At 52.4% G+C, this 21,760-nt stretch overlaps 1 protein-coding gene across 1 annotated transcript; it reads left to right on the top strand.

The window, feature by feature from the left end:
• The first annotated feature begins 1,440 nt into the window (after positions 1-1,440).
• DIPK1C (divergent protein kinase domain 1C) lies at positions 1,441-18,514 on the top strand. Its single transcript, XM_024133923.1, has 4 exons — positions 1,441-1,626; positions 10,280-10,954; positions 13,902-14,066; positions 18,314-18,514. Exons 1-4 carry the CDS (start codon positions 1,441-1,443, stop codon positions 18,512-18,514), a joined length of 1,227 nt encoding a protein of 408 aa, XP_023989691.1.
• The last annotated feature ends 3,246 nt before the right edge of the window (positions 18,515-21,760 follow it).

The raw sequence follows: 21,760 nt of genomic DNA, 5'->3' as shown, positions 1-21,760 counted from the left end.
CCAAGTTTTCGTAGAGCCAGCCTAGGGAAATATTCCCACGAGGTTCTTCTGGTGGGGTGTGCCCTGGTGGGGGGGGGGGTAGGGTGGAGGTGGGAGAAACAGTCACACAGAAGGAACTGGAACAGGGACTACTGTTACCAGCCAAGTGATCCCCAAATCCCAAGTGTCTGTTGCATTAGGGAGTAGCTGCGCTGTACCCAAAGTGTTCCTGCGGGCTGAGCATTTGTTAATTGGATGCTTCCTAATTCCTGGAGAACTTCACCAGTGGGCCACGAAACTGAAAGCTAAACCAGCAAGTTGCAGAATAGACAAGGTTAAGAAGCCAGTTCCTCAGGGATGATTACAGGATGCTCCATCAGGGTGAGAGTAATTCCTGTTATCCCCTCACTGGGGGTGGAGGGTGGGAATATGTGAAATTTAGGTGCAGGGCCGTCAGGTAGGGCCTGACCCACCGGGATGGGCTGGCTGTACAACAGGCCTTGAATAAGCTTCTGTTGAGTGAATGCAGAAGCCTCTGGGGCGGGGCGCTTTCAGTGGCCTTGGCTGTGACAGGTCCCCCGCCCCGGCTCTCCGTTTAGGGGAGAAATGCTTTTAGGGAGCGGAGGGCAGCTGCGGTGGGGTCAGGGAGGGCTGGAAAGAACCAGGGGCAGCTCTGAAGGCCGGGGCTCCTGCCTACCTCATAGGACGACTGCGACGGAACATCGAAGCCTGCTCCCCAGAGACGCTGCAAATACACAGAAACACAGGTTTAGATACATTCAGTGAACGATTTCTCCTCGCCAGGGGGAAGGGAAACGTTTAAAGAGCGCGGCGCTTTTTCACCCCGGCAAGGACGCCCTGGAGTTTCTGGCAGAGCCTGGGAGACAGCGGTGGGATTCAGGAGCTGCCTGCGAAGGGCGGCCTGGGGCCGCCACGACATTCCCAGACTGTCCCGGACCCCCGACTCAGGATCTCACCCCGGGAAGCGCTCGGAGGAGACCCAAGTGGGGGGATGGGGGGCAGGGCTGCAGCCGGGGGCGCCCAGGGGCCCGAGGGGCGGCGGGGGTCTGTAAAAGAGAGTGCAGGGAGCCGAGCGGCCGCCCGGAGAAGGGGCGAGAGCTTGTCTTCAGGGGAGCCAGGAGTCTAAACCGGGGCGAGCCTGAATCTACGCAGAGTCGGTACCAGGAAGGAGCTGGTCTTCTTGGGGAAAAGGTGCACAAAAAAGGGCAAACGGTGGCGGGGTGCGGCGGGCGGAGCAGGGCGTCCCGCGCGCGCACACCCACTGAACCCCGGCGGCTCGGGCGGGCGCGGGTTGCTGCCGCGGGACCCCACCCCTCATCCCCGCCCCCCAGGACGGGCCGGGCGCCCGCGCTGCCTCTCCCTCGCGCCCCTCCCCCGCCGGGCCGCCGAGCCCAGACGCGAGCGCGAGGCGCGGGGCGCGGGGCGCGGGGCGGGCGGGCCATGGCGCGGGCGCGGGCGGCGGGCTCCCGGGGCCGGCCCGGGCGGTGCGGGCGGGGCGCGCTGCTGGTCTGCGTCGCGTGGACCGCGGGTTGGGTGCTGGCGGCCGCGCTGCTGCTCCGCGCGCACCCGGGCGTCCTCTCCGAGCGCTGCACCGACGAGAAGAGCCGGCGCATCCTGGCCGCGCTGGTAGGTGCCGCCGCCGCCGCCGCCGCCCTGCCCCGCGCCGCGCGCCCCGGGGGCAGGGCTGGGACACCCTCCGCGGGCCCCGGGAGCCGGGGACTCGGGCACTGCCGTGGACCGAGGGGAGGGGCCCGGACACGGTGCGTGGGATGCGGTCTCCAGCGTGGGACTCTGTCCGGGAGTCCTCCGTGCGCGGGCGGGGATGTCTCCCCCCGTTTCGCCCAAATTGGTCCTTTGTCCCAAGAGAGTCTTCCTGCCCGGCTGCTCTCCCGCCGCCCCCAGCCCGCGCTCCTAAAGCAAGTGTTCGGGTCTGCTCCCCGTCTCCCGACTCGGACAGCGGGGCTCGGGGCGCGGGCCGCTGAGGGCTCGGGGCGGGGAGACCACGCCCCCGGACTCGCCGTTCGGTCGCTCAGCCGCTGTTCGGCGAGTCCAGCCTGGGCTGCACCTCGCCGAGCCCCATGCAGACGGCTCGTAGGGCCCCCGCCCCGCAGCGCCCCAGAGCCGCGGCTCTCCCTGGCGCGGTCTGCGGGGCCCAAGACAGGCGCGCGTTCAGGCGAGCGGAGCGCGAGGGAGGCGGTCGGACCCTGGGGTCCGAGCGGGGTCTCCGGACAGGGGAGGGCCCGGGGGCTCCATAGCTGAGCCCGGCAATTAGGGAGAGAAAGAGACGCCTGGGCTTGCAGGCTGCTGCTGCGAGCTCTGGGCCCCAGAGGCGCATTAGTTGATTCGGAACGCTGGCTGCTCTCTGGTCTCTGTTTGGTTCGGAAGATGATAAGCATTAGGAGACCTGGATAGAGGTAGGAATCCCTAAAAGGAAGGCCAAGGTGAAGGTTACGGCGACTGCTGTTACATTGATTGAGTGATTATTCACGTCCTAAAATACTGACCATCTAAGTATTTGGTGTGAAAAATGATCTATTTTCTATTCTAAGAGATCTTCAAGAAACGCATGGGAAGTTTGCAGTCCAACTGCTTACACCTGGGTGAGCCTTTTGAGACTGTGGGATTTCAAAACGTGGTAGCATAAAGGCTTTCAAGTAAATGATTTTTTTTTAAAGTGAGATTGGAAAAACTAAAGGAATGAGATGAAATGGACAAGCTCGACCAAATCATTTTCCCTAATTGAGTCTGACGTGTCCTCATGAATCGATCATAATGTTGGTGAGATACTCATCGATTCCCTCCGTCCTATCTATCAATAATCTATCCATTTATCTGTTCATTGTTACACTGACCTTCTATCAAGTTTTCTTTAAGTTACAAGAGCTCACTGATTTTCCTCAATAACTCCTCTAAAAATTCCTTCCACTGATAAAGACTTTTTTCCCTCTGTTTTGGGGAGACTGACTAATGATAGTAAAAAATTAATAGCTTGGCCAGGATGAATATCCATGTACCAAAGATAATATAATAGTCTTTTAGATTAAAATAAAAAGCAAACACTATTTTTTCATTTCTTTACCTTTGGTTAAGTGAGAGAAGGCCTAATGGAAATTAAATAGCCTAGGGGCTTCCCTGGTGGCGCAGTGGTTGAGAGTCCGCCTGCCAGTGCCGTGGAGCAGCTGGGCCCGTGAGCCACGGCCGCTGAGCCTGCGCTCCGCAGCGGGAGAGGCCACAACAGTGAGAGGCCCGCGTACCGCAAAAAAAAAAAAAAAAAAAAAAAAGAAAAGAAATTAAATAGCCTAGTATAACTTAAGTCATTGCTCATCATAACTTTCCCAGCATTCCAGCTCATAAGTTAAAACCAATTCTGTTTGGAGGCTGAACCAACATATCTCCTGTGGCAGCCAATCTTTCCTGTTGCCAAAAGAACAATCTGAAATACCATGTCTGTCTGTCTGCCTGAAATTCACCTGACCGGTTCTCAATGACCTGATTTTGGGGGGAGCATCATTTGGAGGCCCCCTTTGAGGCCGCCGTTTCTCACGCTCTGCTCAGGACCTGACTTTCCCTCTCTACCCTCTCCATTCTGGATTTGCTGGCGGGAACCCCACACAGCACCGTGGCTCCCGTTCACCCAGGACACTGTGAACTAGACTGAGGTTTGAATAGGACCCCAGTCTTCACATCCCAGACTCTGCCGGGCCCTGGCGGCCACGCAGAGGCTGGCATTGTGGCACTGTGGCCTCCCAGGACTGAATCGAGCCTCTGTCTCTCAGCTCCGCCGGTCCTTTCCATTCATTCTGCCTGGCTTTTATCCTTAATAATAAAACTGGCTGTTATTTTTCTGACTGGCCTCCAGACTCTCATTAGCTTTCACTCTGAATCCCAGAGCACTGAAGGAATAGCTGCAGCTGAGCCAGAGGGAACCCCTTTCCCTTGGGCGGAGCCAAGGGAGTTGTGAACCTCTGAGCACGTTCCCGGGCCCTCATGCCAGGCAGGTGAACACTGCTGGCCCGTGGAGGAATCTGAGGGTGAAGCTGAGGGGCTGGTTAGGAGCGGGGAGTCATGGGTGCTGGTGCCCCCCCGAGCCTCACTCCACCTCTGGAGGGGGCCCACCACACTCTAGTCTCAAGAGAGAGTGTTGGAAGAGCCAACTGGATTGGTTCCAGAGTCGAGCCCAGGTCTTCCAGCTTCAGAATTTTCTGGGCAGCCGGCAGCCCTCCTTTTTCCTGCGGCTTTTCAGCTCATCCCGTAATCAAGACATCTCTGTGAGGTTTCCAGAGCCCCACTTTCCCAGGGACCCGTGTCTGCAGGCTGTGCCAGGCTGACTAGCGCTGGGTCTGACCATTCATAGGCCTGGCTTCCGGTTCTGCAGGCAGAGCGCCTCCCAGGGCAGCGGGGACATACGCTGCGGGTGCCCGCTGAGGCTCACTCGGGGCAGGCTCTGTGCTAAGTAGTCTTATGCGTATTAATTCATCTGATCTCAGCCTCTGGCGGGTACGTACTTTTATTCCTCCCATTTCACAGATGGCGAAACCGAGCCCCAGAGAGGTGAAGTAACTTGTCCCGATTCACACGGTTACTGTGTCGTGGAGCCACGATGTGACTCTGATAGTAGAGACCCCGTGACAGAACTGGCTCCTCCAATACTGAAAACCATAAGTAACAACTGGGCATACTTAACCCTTCCATAGCACATCACTTTCAAAGCATCTCAAAAAGATTCCCACAGACTGTCTGTTATTCAGAAGGTTTAAGTCCCTTCCAGCTAGTTAGGTCTTGACGTGATTTAATTTAGTTGCCTACATCTGGGATTTCTTTTTAACAGGGCAGGCTTATCTTTCTTTGCTCTGATAGAAACCCAAGGTCCCAGTGGGACTACAGCATCCAGGGCACATACCCAGAGAGATTTTATAGCAGGGAATGACTCTACTTTCCTGAGTGCTTTGGCCACGTTTGTAATGTCTATCTTCTAAGCTGTCCAGGGGTCGAGAAGGGTTGCAGAGTGGCCTGGCTAATTGCTCTGAGATTCTGCAATGCACAGCGTAACTGCTCCGTGAAGGAATTCCATCGTGAGATATGAGGGCTGCTAACTGCATAGGAACTTAATTCTCCTTAAAAACAAAAACAAACACACAAAAGAAAACCCAGCCCTTGGGCATGACCTCTGAGACCCTGTCACCGGTTTCCCAGACTAGAGAGGACAGGTTTTGTTTTTGCCTGAGAACCAAGATACAAGCCAGAGAGGGAGGTTCTAAGTAACCAACACTGAGAACGCTTTCTACAAGAACTGGGGCTGCTGGGAATGTGCGTTTGCACGTTTGCACACAACCTATAAGAAATATGAATTCACTGTGAGTTTCATTAATTTTTTTAAAATGCCAGTTAACTACAATGAGACTTTATTAACTTGGTTTTTTTCCCAGCTTATCTTAAAATCTGATACCTGTGGATTTTGTATGCACACACATTTGGGTACAGAAATGTACCTGTTCAAGATGGCAGTTAGGGCCTCCTTATATCCAGAGGAAAGTGATTTTTTAAAAATGGAGTTAAAAGTACATTACTTCTATTGAGTTAAAAAAAATTAGCTACCTCAATAGGACGTGCTGCTAATAACATAATTTCACTCTTGTCTCTAACATGATGACACTGTTTAACTAGTTTGTAAACTTGTAATCTGTAAATTGACTGGTTTTTAAGAGCCGAACTAAGTCTTTCTCTGAGTTTAGCAAGCACAGGCATGCAAAAAGATCCTACAGAACTCACTGGAACTCTGGTAACCAGAAGAGCCACAGTGGATGAATTTTACATTCTGTGTCAGAAGAGTAGGGACGAGGGCTTCCCTGGTGGCGCAGTGGTTGCGCGTCCGCCTGCCGATGCAGGGGAACCGGGTTCGCGCCCCGGTCTGGGAGGATCCCACATGCCGCGGGGTGGCTGGGCCCGTAAGCCATGGCTGCTGAGCCTGCGCGTCCGGAGCCTGTGCTCCGCAACGGGAGAGGCCACAACAGAGGAGGGCCCGCATACCACCAAAAAAAAAAAGAAGAGTAGGGACGGATGTGCCAAAAAGGCTTCATCACAAAGTGTGACGACAAAGAACAGCTCTGCACCAACTACCCTTGCGCACACTTTGCTTTGGTGTAAGCGATCTCCCATGACAAACGAGGTAGCCGGGGCACGGAAAGTTAGGTCAGAAACCTAGGACAACACCTCCAGCAGCTGGTGGCCCGGCAGGGCTCTGGGCGCCCAGCCCCACTGCCCGCCCTTCCTGATCCGCAGCTTCCCTACAAGCTGCCGGCCATCTGGAGGCATGCCTATACCCCAACATGCTGACCTTCAGAAAAACAGCCAAAGGTAATGTTTCCCTCCAAAATCAGCAGCCTATATGCCAGATTCCCTTGCAGCCCCTGTTTGGAACTGCCTCCTCAATTTGCAGGGGCAAATCTCGTATGGGTTCGATTTGAATTCGATTTCATCGACGCGGTACAGCTTCGTAGAAAACACCAGGCTGTGGGGAGCCAGCGGGGGCAGGGGACGGTACGGTGGCTCACGGGGGTTATTTAACGGGACCTGGGGCAGAGGAGACAAGAATTCCCACTGGCAGGTGGGGCGGCCTCCCAGGGAAGGTGGGTCCGAGCCTTGCAGAGGGGAGCATTCTGTCAGGTGGAGACACAGCAAGTGGCGGTTTTGGCAGGACGCCCGGTCCCTGACGCACTGGCACTTGCTCTAACCCTGCCCTCTGCTCCCCTGAACTGTCTGGGTCTCTGAACACTCGAGCGACTTTGCATCTGTGGCTTCCTTGGCAGGTCATTCCCTGCCCTCTCCCTCCTGGTCCACTAGGCAGACTCGCGATTCATCTTTCAAAACTGAGCTCGGGTGCACCTCTCCAGGAAGAAGCCTCCCCGGCCGCCTGCCTTCTAATGACGAGGGCTGGAGGGAACTAGAGTTCAGAGACCACCAGGTCCTCTGCACCCATGACCTTGGCTGACTTTCATAGGTCTCCCACGACACAGTGTCATCATCCCATGTTACAGACTTGGAAACCAGCCACAGGCCAGCAAGAGGCTGAGCCCAGAGGCAAACCCAGCTGGCCCCAAAGCCAAGCCTGGCCATGTGCCTTTCCTGCTTACACTCCACTGTCATTTGAGGAGTCGGAAAGGCAGCCACCTCGCTCTGTGACGCCTGAGCCGGGCACCTGTAGCTGGATCCTGGCTCAGCTCACACACAGCACTGTTAGCTGGAAGGTGGCTGGGTGTGCTCGAGGCAGCTTGCCCACGGCCACTCCCCGCCCCGGGGGTGTGGAGTGGGCTTCTGGGCCCACAGGTGTCTCTCGTGGCCAGTGACAATTTCGGCCGCAGTTCCAGATGAGGGGAGTGAAGGCCCCGGGCAGTCACAGCTGACACCCTCGGCACTCCCCGCCCTCGCACTCCCCGCCCTCGTGCCGGGGCCCAGCCAGGGCCCACGCCCCTATCTTGCCCTCCCCACGCCTCTCCTCGGCCTCCCCTCTCCCTTCCGCCCAGCACAGCAGGATTCTGAAGCTCCCAGTTCAGGACCCACCTCCTCCTACCAAACTCGATTGTATCACCTGCTTTTCTTCCTTGTCCAGCTCTGTTCTGTCCTTCATACAAAAACACCTTTGATTAAACTACAAATTTGACGCCACTCTAGAAAGGATTATGGAATTGAAGTAAACCATTTTGGATATACTCAAAGGGTTTAGGGGCTTTATAAGGCAATCAAGAAATAAACGCTGGGCTTCCCTGGTGGCGCAGTGGTTGAGAGTCCGCCTGCCAGTGCAGGGGACACGGGTTCGAGCCCTGGTCCGGGAAGATCCCACATGCCGCGGAGCAACTAAGCCCGTGCGCCACAACTACTGAGCCTGCGCTCTAGAGCCCGTGAGCCACAGCTACTGAAGCCCGTGAGCCACAACTACTGAAGCCCGCACGCCTAGAGCCCGTGCTCCACAGCAAGAGAAGCCACCACAATGAGAAGCCCGCGCACTGCCACGAAGAGTAGCCCCTGCTCACCGCAACTAGAGAAAGCCTGCGCGCAGCAACAAAGACCCAACGCGGCCAAAAATAAATAAATTTATTTTAAAAGAAAGAAAGAAAGAAAGAAATGCTGCCTTTTCTTGTCAGGCTTATTACAGAGATGTGAAACTCTGTAAATACCAGATAAAATAGGACAAAGCTGCAGCAAGTAAAATGAACACCCCACATTACTTCCGTCATTCACATCTTTTTTTACTCTTGGGAGTCTCAATCATTTAAACCTTTCATTCCCACCTTACCTCTAAGATTATCCTGAAAGGTCTCAGAGGAACCAGAATCAGCTGATGCTTTCTTCTGAGGCACCGTGATATGGAAGCAATTCCAAGCAAAGAGAGTCACTCAGAGGGTCCTGGTCCCTTTGATGCTCCTCTCATGACCCCACGCCTTGGAAAGAGGTACCAGGCTGAAAAGTAAAAGGATGGCATTTGACCAAAATGGTGTTAAGTTCAATTGCAAGATGTACACAGCATCAAGTGTATTTAAAACAGTTTCATGGGTGTTTATTAATACAGCTGCATTATGGTTGTCTGTTTTCAAAAGACAAAAAGCCAGCCCCAGGCAAACAGGGTGCACTCCCAGACTCCAGGATCGGGACTCCATCACGTGCATCTTTGGGTTTGGCAAGCGTGACATCCCCACCACCCAATATGGTGCGGTGCCGAGATCTAACGCGGCAAAGGAGAAGCAGCTGTGGGAGCCCCTCAGCAGGAAGCTGGGGGGTCAGGTCTGATGGCTTGTCTTGGTCCTTTGGGGCTGTTGTCCAGTTACTGCCTGAAACGGTCCCTGAAATCCAGATACTTGTTTTAAGAACAGGGAGTATATCTTTTTAATAAGCATTTTGGTCATATACTTTGAACAAGTCACTAAGAGTATTTATAAAGATCCACAATCCCTTATCCAATGCTCTGTGGCCAGGCCTGTTTTGGAATTCACACTGTTTTGGGTGTTAGATAATATGCAGCATATACATACCTTCTATTTTGCATATGAGGCAGCACCAGTAATCAAACAAATCCAGCTGATTAATAACTCTGCGGCAAAGTATATGCAAAGTCACAGGCCAAATACATTCAGACCATAAATAGGCTCTCATCTTTTCAGCTGGATTTGACACTCCATGAGGGCGAATGAGTCATGGAAAAACTTGTAGTTTTCAGAGCTTTTTGGATTTGGGGATTATTCACATATCCAAGCATTGGAAGTATATTTTCCGACTTGAAGGAGCTGTATATAATCTACTTGGGGTTAATAAAGCCGAGCAGCACAGAACCACCAGAGAGTCTGGCCAGCGTATAATTACATACCTGACCTGCCTTTGCCCACGTGGGAGGAAGATGCATCTGGGGGGAAACAGGTGGAGTCAGGAAACAGGCTCAACTCCTAATAAACGTGGGTCCAGAGGTTTAGGTTTCCTGAAAGAGATAAAAAAGAAAGAGAACAGAATAATAATCCTCCCTTTCAATCGGTTTCACACTGGCATCTCCTGCTCCCCCCTCTAGCAGGTCTGAAGGGCAGGGCCTGGCTGGACCGTATTCTCAGGACGGATGCTTGTAGTGTCGTGGTGGGGTCACCAGGTCCCCCATGTGGCAGGAGGGCCTAAGAGCCTGACGTTTAGGAGAAGTTCCCCATTTCAGGGTCCCTGAGTGCCTTCCTCACCACCCCCAGGAACCGAACACCCCACGCTTCTGGAATTTACCCTGCAGGGCTCCTCTTCTGCAGGCGCCCGGTGCCTGCCCTGCCAGCCACGAGGCCTCTCCTGCCTCCTGTTTTATTTATTTTGGCTGCGTTGGGTCTTCGTTCCTGCGCACGGGCTTTCTCTAGTTGCGGCAAGCGGGCTCAGTAGTTGGGGCACACGGGCTTCAGTAGTTGCAGCTCGCGGGTTCAGTAGTTGTGGCACATGGGCTTCAGTAGTTGTGGCTCGTGGGTTCCAGAGCGCAGGTTCTGTAGGTGTGGCGCACGGGCTTAGTTGCCCCGCGGCACGTGGGTTCTTCCCGGACCAGGGCTCGAACCCGTGTCCCCTGCGTTGGCAGGCGGACGCTTAACCACTGCGCGAGCAGGGAAGCCCTCAGGCCTTTCACTTCATAATTCCTCTCTGACCCGAGAAGCCTCGTGGTTCTCTCCGGTGAAGGTTCTCTGCACAGCTGTTAGGAGCGTGCTGGGAGCGGGGACCAGCCTTGTGTCGATTCGCTGCCCCTCCGCGGTGTGACCGACTGTCCCCTTCCTTCCAGTGCCACGACTACCGGGGCGGCGCACTCGGGGGAGACCTGTGCGAGGACCTGTGCGTGGCGGGGCAGCTACGGTACCGGCGCTGCCTGTACTACGAGCGGGGCAAGAAGGTGCTGCAGGCTGACTGGCGCGGCCGGCCCGTGGTCCTCAAGTCCAAGGAGGAGGCCTTCTCCAGCTTCCCGCCGCTCGGCCTCCTGGACGGCCAGCCCGAGGCCGGCGGCCAGAGCTTCCCGGAGGCAGAGCTCCTCCTGCTGGCGGCCGGGGAGGTCAGGAGCGCGCTGGGCCTGGAGCTGGCCGAGGGCGGCCTGGGGCGGCTGGGCCTGGGGCGGCGGGGGCCCCGGCTGCGGGGTCAGCTGGCCAGCCTGTGGGCGCTGCTGCAGCAGGAGGAGTTCGTGCTGCTCAGCCTGCTGCGGGGCCGCAGCCCGCACGCGCCGCCCGTGCTGGGCTCCTGCGGCCACTTCTACGCCGTGGAGCACCTGGCCGCGGGCAGCCCCCGCCTCCGGGCCCTCTTCCCCCTGGACGGCGCGGCCCGCGGAGGCCGGGCGCAGGCGCGCGCGCTCAGCGGCGTGGCGCTCAGCTTCCTGGACATGGTCCGCCACTTCGAGCACGACTTCTCGCACCGCCTGCACCTCTGTGACGTCAAGCCCGAGAACTTTGCCATCAGGAGCGACTTCACGGTGAGTGGCTGCGGCGTGTGTTTCGCCCGCGGAGGGCAGACTTGGGTCCGGGTGGTCCTAAACGAGGGGCTTTCTGAAATCGGGGGAGACCCTGCAGCGTTATGCAACCTTCTAGCCAGGACAACTCCGACCTGCCAAACCTTCCGAGTGGGAATGAGGGAATTTAAAGAACAGAGGCGGCTGCCCGGTGCCGAACTGGGAGGACAGCCGCTCGCAGCGGGAGGCGCGGTCTGTCCTCCTTACGGGCTGCTCTGTGTTCTCCAAAGCGACTTAGCGCCTTCTCAGGGCTATTCTGAAAGCAAGCAAACTGTGCAGAAAACAGTCTTCAGGAGACGACGAGCCTCGGAGGATGAGGAGAGAGGACGGCCTGGGGGGGCTTTTGTACAAAGGCTCAGTAGGGGGACACTGTTTTCAAGCTGTCCATGCTCTAGGATGATGGGCAGCTTTTCCTAATACTTTCTTCCGGAGACGTTCTAGTTTCCCTTCTGTGGGTAAGACTTCTAGAGGGACAACTGGCGTTTTGGTGCCCTACACAAGGGAAAATCCTGCCCGGGTGGACACGTCAGCCTCTGCAGGCTCCGCAGAGGGCAGGAAGATTTTATGTCCCACTCCAGGCAGCGCAGGCCTGCAAAGAATGAACCGAGGTGGAAAAGCAAGAGCAGGAGGCCTGGAGCTCCGGGTGGGATGTGGCCCTCTGTGTTTTACAAGCAAGCCCTCCAGGTGATTCTGATGCACACTCAGCGTGAGAACTAGCGAAGGGACGGACCAGCAGGCGGGCTCCCCCTTTGGTCCGTGTTGCAGTGGGGAAGGAGCGCTGTCCTTCAGGTAACATGTAAGAATTGATTGGGCTTCCCTGGTGGCGCAGTGGTTGAGAGCCCGCCTGCCGATGCAGGGGACGCGGGTTCGCGCCGCGGTCCGGGAGGATCCCACGTGCCGCGGAGCGGCTGGGCCCGTGAGCCGTGGCCGCTGAGCCTGCGCGTCCGGGGCCTGTGCTCCGCAACGGGAGGGGCCACGGCGGTGAGAGGCCCGCGGACCGCAAAAAAAAACAAACAAACAAAAATTGATGACTCGCAGTCATTCACTTCCTCGGGTCCCCCCCTTGCAGGTCTTGAGAATCTGTCCTGCGGTGGCAAAAGAACTAGGCAAACACCGTTACTTCTTGCTCCCAAACTGCTGCCAGAAAGTGCTCTTTTCAAACAGACGATGCTTCCCGCTCTAGAGGCACACTTTTCAGTGGAGAACAAAATAATCCTCATCAGTCCGTTCTAGTCTGATGCTAGGACGATGTCTGAAGATGATGCAAGTTAGGTAACTTTGTGCAGGAAAAGTTTTATGATTCTCCCGATGTTACCTAAGAAACCTCAGGCAGGTTCTTCTGTTCATTTTGTTACTGTTCTTATTTTAGGCGCATAGAGTTATGCTTCCAGTAGCTGTAATCCATTCTACAGCATACACACTAAAATTAAGAAATAAATCTGGCTCTTCCTGGGAGATGAGAAGGGAACAATCAGAGCTAGAAGAGAGAAGTTACAGGGAGCTGAAATTCCACCAGGGGCCCAGGGGAAGCTGGGGAGACGGCCAGGAACTATCAGAAGAAGTGTCTTGTAGCCCCAAATAAATTATGAAAGACAGGAGACTCACTAGCACAGCCTCAAATATTTTTAGCGTATTAACCAGTATAAATAGTGAAGTGAGCTATTTCTTTTGTCTAAGGTAGGAAAAACTGATTAAAATGATAATTTCCGTTTGCAGAGCCTGAATTAGTAATTAGACAAGGCTCTTAAATAGGGAAAAGTTCCCTGTTCTTTATTTTCATTATTCTCCACATATTTTGAAATAAAGTGTTTTCCCTCCTCTGTTTTACTGAATAATCCCCAAGAAGCTTTACTGCATCCTGGCATCAATCTTGAAGGAAAAGACAGAAACAACAACCTGGGTATGTGCCTTCTGACTTTGCAGAGAATTGAGATGTAAATGAACACTTTTTTGAGACGCCACCGAAGGGAGAAGGCTGATATTTTGAGGTTGACCTGTGAAGGCTCGTGAAATGCCACAGACTCCATTAACCTCATCAAGTCTTCTGATAGCTCTTTAATACCTTGAAGCTATACACTGCTTGATTTGGGCAGAGTCCAGGTTTTCTCAGGTTTGAGGTTTTTTTTTTTAATTCAGGTGGTGGAGGAACATCTGCGTAATTTAGACATTATTCTTTTTTCTGGTTTTGAAGCCTATTTGGGTGGAAGCCAGGAAGATAAATCTGAAATTCCAGGGGCTCATCACATTTTCACGCTGATAGTGGGACTTAGTGCTTGATGCTGCTGGATCAGGGTCCGTATGTAACGACCCTAATTTGAGAACTCTGGCTTTGCCACTCCCTGCACTCCCCCTGCTCCCTGCAGCTGGAAACCAGTCAACGCAGGTAACAGACAGCATAAATAGACGACCTACGCACTGCCCGCCCCACTCTCACCATCACACCCTCCAACTGTCCCTTGAATGTAGTTTTCTTTTGTTGCTTATATTCATAGGGATAGATTATCTGTGTCTCACAGCTTGTGTTATTCCTGAGCCTTGAATGTCAGAAACCAAAGTGATAAAGCAACAGAGGGGAAATCAATTCATTTTAAAGATATTTCAGAGATTCAACTTTTAAATCTGAGAAAACTTTTAAAGATGAAAAGTGATACTAGTTCCCCATTCTAGGCTTTCACTTGTGACCACAAAGGTCCTTTTTGCAGTTAAAGCCTTGCCATACCATCTGTGCCAGTGGCTTGTATGTCCCCACCACAACCTGGCTCCTCTTCCCTGCTGGCAGATTTCCGCGACCCCTGAAGTCTGTGACACTTGCACCTGCAAAGGGGAACAGGGGTGGGGTGATACTGCAGGCCTCCCTCTGTGCTGCGGCCTTGGGGGTCCTCTTGAGAGGCGTGTGCTGTTTCAATTACAGGTGGTGGCTATTGACGTGGACATGGCCTTTTTCGAACCTAAAATGAGGGAAATTCTTGAGCAGAACTGCACGGGAGATGAAGACTGCAATTTCTTTGACTGTTTTTCAAAGTGTGATTTGCGAGTGCACAGGTGTGGAGCCCAGAGAACCAACAGCAACCTGCAGGTGGGCAATGCTGCTGTCCTCTTGGGGCGGGGGGGAGACCCTGTCCTCTCTGTTGGGGGGGGGCCCTGTCCTCTCTGGGTGCCTCTGCCTGCCGCACTGTGACATCCCGGTGATGTAGCTGAAGGTCATCACCCTTGCCATGTCACCTGGGCTCGGTGTGTCCACTAAGGGCAGGGATGGTGGGAGACGGGGATCATTTGTTCTCAGTCGTCTACCCCGGAGGCTGTCGGCCAAGTGACCCCACGGGGCTAATGGATGGTGTTCCCAGCACAGCCTTTACTGGGTCCCCCAGAGCCATGGGGACTTGGGTAGCCCTTCTCTCTGGGTCTAATTTCTGCATCTACACACACACACACACACACACACACACACACACACACAAGCACCCAGAGACTGATTCACCAAGGATAAATCTAGAAAAGGGGCAAAGCAGTCCTGAAAACTGGCCAAACCAGGGAGGGTGGGAGACACCACAGATCCAACAGGCAAGGGGTTAGGCCAGCAGGTGGTTAATAGAGGGAGGTGCATGGGTCCCACGTCCAGTAGACCAGTGATAAGTAGGAACCCATCCTGGCTTCCAGCTCTCAGATCCAGTCTAGAGTGAGGGAGACCCAGATGTGGGGCTGGAGGCCCCGCACTGGGAAGACATGTCCCCTCTTCCGGCAGAAGCTGTCTGCTCCCGGCCCTCACTCCAGGCCCTCAGGTGGGTGTGGATGAGCTGGGCTCACAGGTGTTGATCCCAACCAGGAAGAGGTCATAGCAGGGAAGCTGGGTGCACCTCCACCACCGCTGATCTGTGCTCTAGCCTCAGCCTTCCTACTTTTTCATTCTCCTATCCGGGCCACTCCGCAGCCTCACCTCCACCGCAGTCTGTGGAGTCTGTGTACAGTCCTCCAGCCCAGAAGGCCAATATAACCCCGGTGCACGCGTGGTGACGGGGCCAGCGCCTGGGACTGAGTCACGCCGGCACGGAGGACCGAGCTGGGGAGACCCGGACAGCTGTGCAGTTAACCTGGCTGTCCCGGACCAGGCCGAACAAGGCCCTGGCTCGGCAGCCTCTACACCGTAATGTGGACCCGCACCCTCGGCGGGTCTGCAGCGCAATCATTCTTCTCCAGAGGTGGGAACAAGATGCTTTCCCTAGAGCATCAACCACCCTGTGACCGCAAACCACAAAGTGGAAACACTAACACCTGCCCTCTGCAGCATAATTGGAGACTAGGGTTGTATCCTTAATATATAAACGGCTCTTACAGAGCCGTTAAGCACTGAGAGGTACACACACACAAAACTGGCAAGAGAAGAACATATGACAGATACAGGGGAGCTGAAATGCAGACGGCCAGAGAACCTGGAAAATATTTACTCTTACTATTCAAAGACATGCAAATTAAAACCCAGCGATAATTTTTTACTTTTAACTATTGGGAATAGCTGTTAAAATGCTATTAATTAACAGATGAGGCTTCAGAGAAATATAGGTAAGAGTCTATATCGTTACCGCGATTGTAAAATTCTACATCCCTCTGGAGGGTGCACGACTGTTGGAAATACTCTCTTTAGCAGAGCAATTTCATTTGTGCACCTTTTCTGATTATTGCCTTTGAATAAAGACCTAGAAACGAAATTTCGCTTCCTTTAAGGATATGAGAAAATATGAAGCATTCATTAAGTGAAAAAATGCAGGTTACAAATCAGTATTTACCCATGATCTCATTTTCGTTAAGTAGTACGTGATTGGGAAAAAAGATATGAAAACGTCAAAAGCAATTACTTACGGATGATAGGATTACAGATAATTTTTATTTTCTTCCTTTTGCCCTATATTTTATAAATTTTCTACGGTGGTATGTATTACTTTTCTAACTTACACTTTTACTCAAAAAAAAAAAAAAAAAAAATCCCTGCCCTGCATCAGTCGATTGACAGATCAAAGGAATAGAATTTTTTTTAATTGCAGAAGTAAACCTAATGACATATGGGTATTTAGTATGTTATAAAGGCAGCCTCTCAGGCCAGTGGGAGGGAAGCTGTGAGTGGTAAAGTGAGTACACATTCAGGAACAACAAATGATCACATTAACTCCTGGTTCACTCCTTATATCAAACTAAACTCCAGATGGCTCAAATACTTACACCTAAAAAATGGAATCCTGAATGTTCCAGAAAAAAACTGGGAGAATTTAAAGTACTACCCTAGAGTTCGGAAGGCCTTTCTAAGTACAGAACAAAGCTCAGAGGCTATAAGAGGAACAACTGACACATTTAACCATTTAAAAAAAAATCCACATGGCAAAAACAAAACGAAGTTACAAAAAATATGAGCAAATTTAAAGGTTAAATGAGAAAATTGGCAAAATATTTGCAACTGCTCTTACAGACGGGGAGCATATAGGACAGAGACAGCCCTTATCTGTCTGAGATTCAGAGCTGCTGAGACTCAGAATCCCCCAGCATCGTCCTTGGCTCACGGTAACCCCACATCCCAGGGGCAGCATCTAGTGATTGGTCAGTGGGGAGGGGGGAAATGCAAAGCCCAGCCCGCTGGCCTCTATAAGGAAAACTGTAGGCCATTCCAGTACCAGAAGTTTTCCTTCTCCCTTAGTTCCATGGAAAGATGGTTCCTGAGAACACCCCTCAATAAATCCCTGCCTGCAAACCTCCACCTTACAGTCTGCTCCCCAGGAAACCTATCTAAGCAGGGGATTAATGTCCTTAATATATAAAGAGCATTTACATATCAATATGAAAAAAGTTAACAATCTGATGGAAATGTGGGCCAAGAACATCACCTTGACCACTCACTGGAAAGGAAGCACAGATACTTTCAACCTGACTGATAAGAAGAGCAATACAAATTAAACCATTTTCATTCATCAGTTAACAAAAAAGAAAGGCAACACATGTTGTTGAGGGCATTCTTGTCATACGCTGCTGTGAGAGTGTAATTCAGTACAACTTTTATGGGGTCAATCTGGCAATATCTATCAACACAAAAAATGTGCATACCCCTTGGCCCAGAAATTTCATTTCTAGAAATTTAGTCATATGCAAAATGAAAAAGAAATATCTGCAAGATATGTATGGCAGCATTTTTCATAATAGCAAAAGTTAGTGAACAACCTACATTTCCATCAATAGGGAACTAGCTAAATAATTTATGATATGCATTTGAGGTACAGCCATTAAAACAAATGGAATATCCTTATAAGGACTGATTTGGAAGGCTCTCCCTGATACTTCGTTAAATGGGAATGGAATCTATAGAACAGTGTGTGTAATATACTCCCATCCATGTAAAGTAAAAGAAAAAGGAAATGCATGTATATTTATAGCTCCAGAAGGACATTCAAGGGAGTGGTTGCCTCTCAGAGCCAGGAGCCGAGTGTCTGGTTGTCAGGAGTGGGATGGAGACTTAAGATTACAGCCTATCTTTTGGGACATTTTCCATGTTTGCCCCTGAAAATGTATTATCAACTCAAAAGAGAAATAAGATAATTTGTTTTTAAACAGAATTCTCAGTCTTGCAGAGGTTGGGAAACACAAGTCAAAATTATAGAAACAGTAGCTCTATAAAATTGAGGCATTTGTTAATTGAGTCTAATATAAAGTGTGACACAGAAAAATGGAGCAGAATATTAATTATGCAGAGCTCCATCCAACAGGGAGGAAACCATGAAGGCTGTAAAACAGACAGCGTGTTTAAATGGAGAATTTAAAGAGATCTTCAGCCTCAGTGAATTTCATACCCAAGGAGAATTAAAGGCTGTGAGATAGTGGCTTAATATTTACTTCTCCTAAAATAAAACATCTCAAAGCCTCCTCAAAAAGAGTCTGCAGCCTTTCCCTTCCAATATACCTTTTTTTCAGTAAGCCTCAAAGTACTATCACGCTTGCACACCCCTTGTCACCAGCGTGTCCTGGGGCCCTCAGGACAACCCTGCCAGGTGGCGATGACTGTCACCGTGACCAACCTATGGATAAGAAAGTGCGCCCTCAGGGGTGCAGTGACGGCGGGGCTGGCAGCCTTGGGCCTGCCCAGGGCCCACTTCTTATGCAGCAGCTCCCGCCTGTGACTTTCTACTGCAGTGTCCTCAGTCCTTTCCGAGTGTCACCCGGAGCTTCCCCCTCGGCATTTCCACCGCACCCGGGGTGGCCTTCTCCCAGCTGGGCGGGTTAGGGTCCAGGAAGGGCCCTTCCAGGAGGCCCCCGGGCCTGAGCTGACCGCCCCCTCCCGCCCTCCCCCAGGTCGTCTGCGACAAGATCCTCCGCCACTGGTTCTCCTCGCCCCGCGGCAGCCCCGCCGTGTCGGCCCCGCTGCGGCGGCAGCTGCGGGCGGCGGTGCTCGAGTGCGCGGCCCCGGGGGCCCAGGGCGCGGCGCCCAGCGTGCTCGCGAAGCTGCGGCGCCTCCTCCAGGCCGCGCTGCGGGAGCTGCGGGAGGACGAGTAGCCGCGGCCCCCGCGCGGTGAGGGGAGCGCGTCCAGGCGCGGACAAGGGCCTTGGGGACGCTTACTGTGTGCGGAGGGGGCCGCCCGGCGCTGTTCGTCCCTCAGCCGCCTCCTCTCTCTGCTCTGCTTTGAGGACCCCCTCCGGGCCTCGCCCGTCACCCCTTCGAAGTGACACGAGGGAGGGGGTCCAGGCGCCGGGTTCTCGGAAAGAAGCTCTGCTGTGCTGGAGCTAGAGCCCCGCCGGGGGCCTGCAGACGTCACCGCGTCACAGAGCGCACCTGCGTGCGCGCACGCGCGCATGCGCGAGGGTGAGTGCGCACGTGGCCGTGAACGTTGAGCAGGTTTGTGGACGTGTGTGCACGCGTGTGTGAGCGGGTGAGGGTGTGGGCCCTGTGCGCCTCCCGGCGGGGAGGGTGCCTTCTCTGGCGTATCCACTGGCACCGCGGGCCTTGCTAGCAGAGAAGAGTCACCTTGCTTTTGGAATTGAAAACAATAAAAAAACCCAAGTCTCATCTCTGGGAACTGTAGTTTGTACTGGCGAGGGTGTGAAAGCACAGTTTACAGTGTTTTTCATTTTGAGGAATGCATGGATTTTACGGATTGTAACATCGGTTTTAGGGAGCACTTCATCTCTTATCACAGTACATCCTCCCTGGGAGCAGGGGTTGCAGGCTTGGTGAATTCAAGTCAGAGCCAGGGCCAGGTGGCCTGTGCTCAGTGCCTGTCTGTGACCCGGCGCCTCTCTGCCGCTCCAGTGAAGACCAGGCCGCAGGCCCCATGTCACCTGTTGGCAGAATTGGTTCCAGGGGGTTCCCGACGCTGCTGCTCTGCTGCAGGAGAGCAAACAGGAGGAAGCCTCATGCTGATCACTCCCTGGGTCGGGCACGTGGAGCCGGCCAGAGGTCTGTCCACCTTGGCGGGGGGCACAGCCCTAGTCCACATCTGGGGAGGGTGAGAGCTCAGCAAACCACCGCAGGCCACCCTCAAGGTAAACCCAGAAAGACGCCAGGAGAGGATTAGGGATTCTGTTGATGGTTTACAAACAGGAGAAGACAAATGAATCTGAAGTTTTAAAATATCACAAATTGACAAATTCCAAGTATTTCTCTTTTCCTTGCCCAAACCCCTTCTGATGCAGACAAAGAGCAATTGCCTACGTATGCTGGTTCGGCTGCATCTCCCCTCACCCTGAGGAAAGACGTGTTGGGGGGTGTAGTCTAAGGCCCCCCAGTTCTAACTCTGTGACTCCCCACACTCTGGTTGGAAGGACCCCTCCCCTCCCCCATCACCACTGGCATTTTCCACATGACTCTGAATTTCATCAACGGCCTCCTCTAATCAAATATATGAACGACCCACTCTGCCTAAAAGGCAGTAAAAATCCACGTCTGTCACTTTTGTGGCAGAAGTAAATTAAAACTAAAGTTTGAGCACAGTCCCTGGATTAGTAGATTCTAAAAGAAAAGAGAATTGGCTGCGGTGTGCCCAGCGGAGGCTTGTTGCACCTGAGCTGTGCTATTCGAGGTTGTGTCTGCAGTGGTGAGGGTCTCAAAGAGCCTCGGGACCCTCGGGGCAGGTTCTCTTTCTGAGCCAAAGGTTCCCACGAAGACAGTGAGAAATAGACGGCGAGGGAGGGAGGCCCAGGGGCTTTGCGGTCTGTGCCCTCAAAACAGTCGGCTTTTGCATTGTGAGGGCACATGGGTCTCCTGTGGTTGCCCTGGGGTTACAGCCCTTCCTTGGCCTTTGAGCTAACCACCCAGGCAGCGGAGGGAAAAGGTTCCTTTTCACTTCAACCAGAATGGAAACAAATGTTTCTGTTTGTCATGGAGGCTGTACAATATGTAATTACCCAACACAATAGTATTTTTATTGCTGAAAAATGCAGTTTATTCCTTCCCCTGCATCTGGCCACCCATCTCACACACAAACACACACCATGCCCCTTTCCCATTCTGCCTGGAGAATTCCCTCTATGGCAGTATCTATCAGACTGTGGTGAAGTTCAGTTTTTGTTTTTTGTTTTTTTTTTACAATTTTCAAACCCTTGCAAAATAATACTTTTATATAATACAATAAACAAACACTGTATCTGTATTTAATATTTTTAATGTGACAAGTGAGATTGATTCTTGCTTATCTGATTGAACAACCACCTTATTTGTAGGGGAAAATGTCTGCCTAAATAGTTCTATGTTTTGTTTTAATAACATGCATAGTAGACAAAACACGCTCAGTGCTGTGTGGACGGGACTCGAAGAGATTATAAAGTGAGCTCAGCAAGCACGGTTTATTCCTTTTAAAGTTTTATCCAAATTAAAGCAAGTAAGTGCTTTATTCATTTATAAACCCTCATCAGAAGTCAATTTTCACAATTTATCTTAATAAATTATAGTTAAAATGATCTTTTGATGAAATGATTCCAGATTTTATGCCCTTTTGGATTACAGGTGACAAACCTTAACTGCACAGAAATTGTAGGCAGCTCAGGCCACATGCTATGACTGCATGATGCCTGAACTGTTCCATGAGGGGTGGAAGATGTCAAGTGGACACAAATGTTTCTAACCCTCCTCTCAGTTCTTATCTCCTCACAGGAAGTGAGTAGCAAGTAGTTCACCGATGTGCCACCTCCAAGAAGTCCTCTAGGATTGCCTCCCATGGGTCTGCCCCCATGTTTGGCACCAGCCATCTGGGAACACCCAGAACAAACGCCTAGCATTTTAACTTAAATTATTGGAAGAGCAGCTATTTTAAAAACGTGATTTGGAAGCTGTTTTTTGAGCAGCTGGGGTGGGAGAGTTAGGCTGGAAATTTCTGAAACCAAGGAACATATAAAGAAACTGTAACATTTACTGTGCTAGTAACTGCAGTGTAGGGGAAAAATGCCACTCTGGCTCTGTAACATACGTTATTTCTCCCACCTTTTGGGTCCTGAAACTTGTGTTGAAGACATTGATTCTTGACTTTGGCCTTAACCTTGCTCCTTGTGTTTTTCCAGCGGACTGTATTTCATTCCTCTTAAAGACCGCTGAAGTGAAGCTTCATGAGAAATCCCATGGGAAAAGGGTTAGAGCAGATGCATTTGCTGGGCCCACTTTGAGTCCCTTGGTGGGGCACCTGATTGGTGACGAGTTCCGGTTTTTCTTCCTGTCTTTGGGAGAAGTCTCCATGCCCCCCCCTTCTCTCTGCTTCTTCCTCGTGGTGCTCTGGGTTCAGCCTTTCTCCCTTTCCTCTTCTAAAACTGCCA

This window comes from Physeter macrocephalus, chromosome 19 (assembly GCF_002837175.3).
Source record: "Physeter macrocephalus isolate SW-GA chromosome 19, ASM283717v5, whole genome shotgun sequence".
NCBI classification, from domain to species: domain Eukaryota; kingdom Metazoa; phylum Chordata; class Mammalia; order Artiodactyla; family Physeteridae; genus Physeter; species Physeter macrocephalus.
Note: the sequence above shows the minus strand (reverse complement) of the source record. Positions and strands in the feature narration are given on the sequence as shown.

Coding starts and splice junctions, on each gene's coding strand:
- DIPK1C (XM_024133923.1), top strand. CDS start 1,441: ATGGCGCGGGCGCGGGCGGCGGGCTCCCGGGGCCGGCCCGGGCGGTGC. Junction 1,627..10,279: donor GGCGCATCCTGGCCGCGCTG/GTAGGTGCCGCC, acceptor CCTTCCTTCCAG/TGCCACGACTACCGGGGCGG. Junction 10,955..13,901: donor CCATCAGGAGCGACTTCACG/GTGAGTGGCTGC, acceptor TTTCAATTACAG/GTGGTGGCTATTGACGTGGA.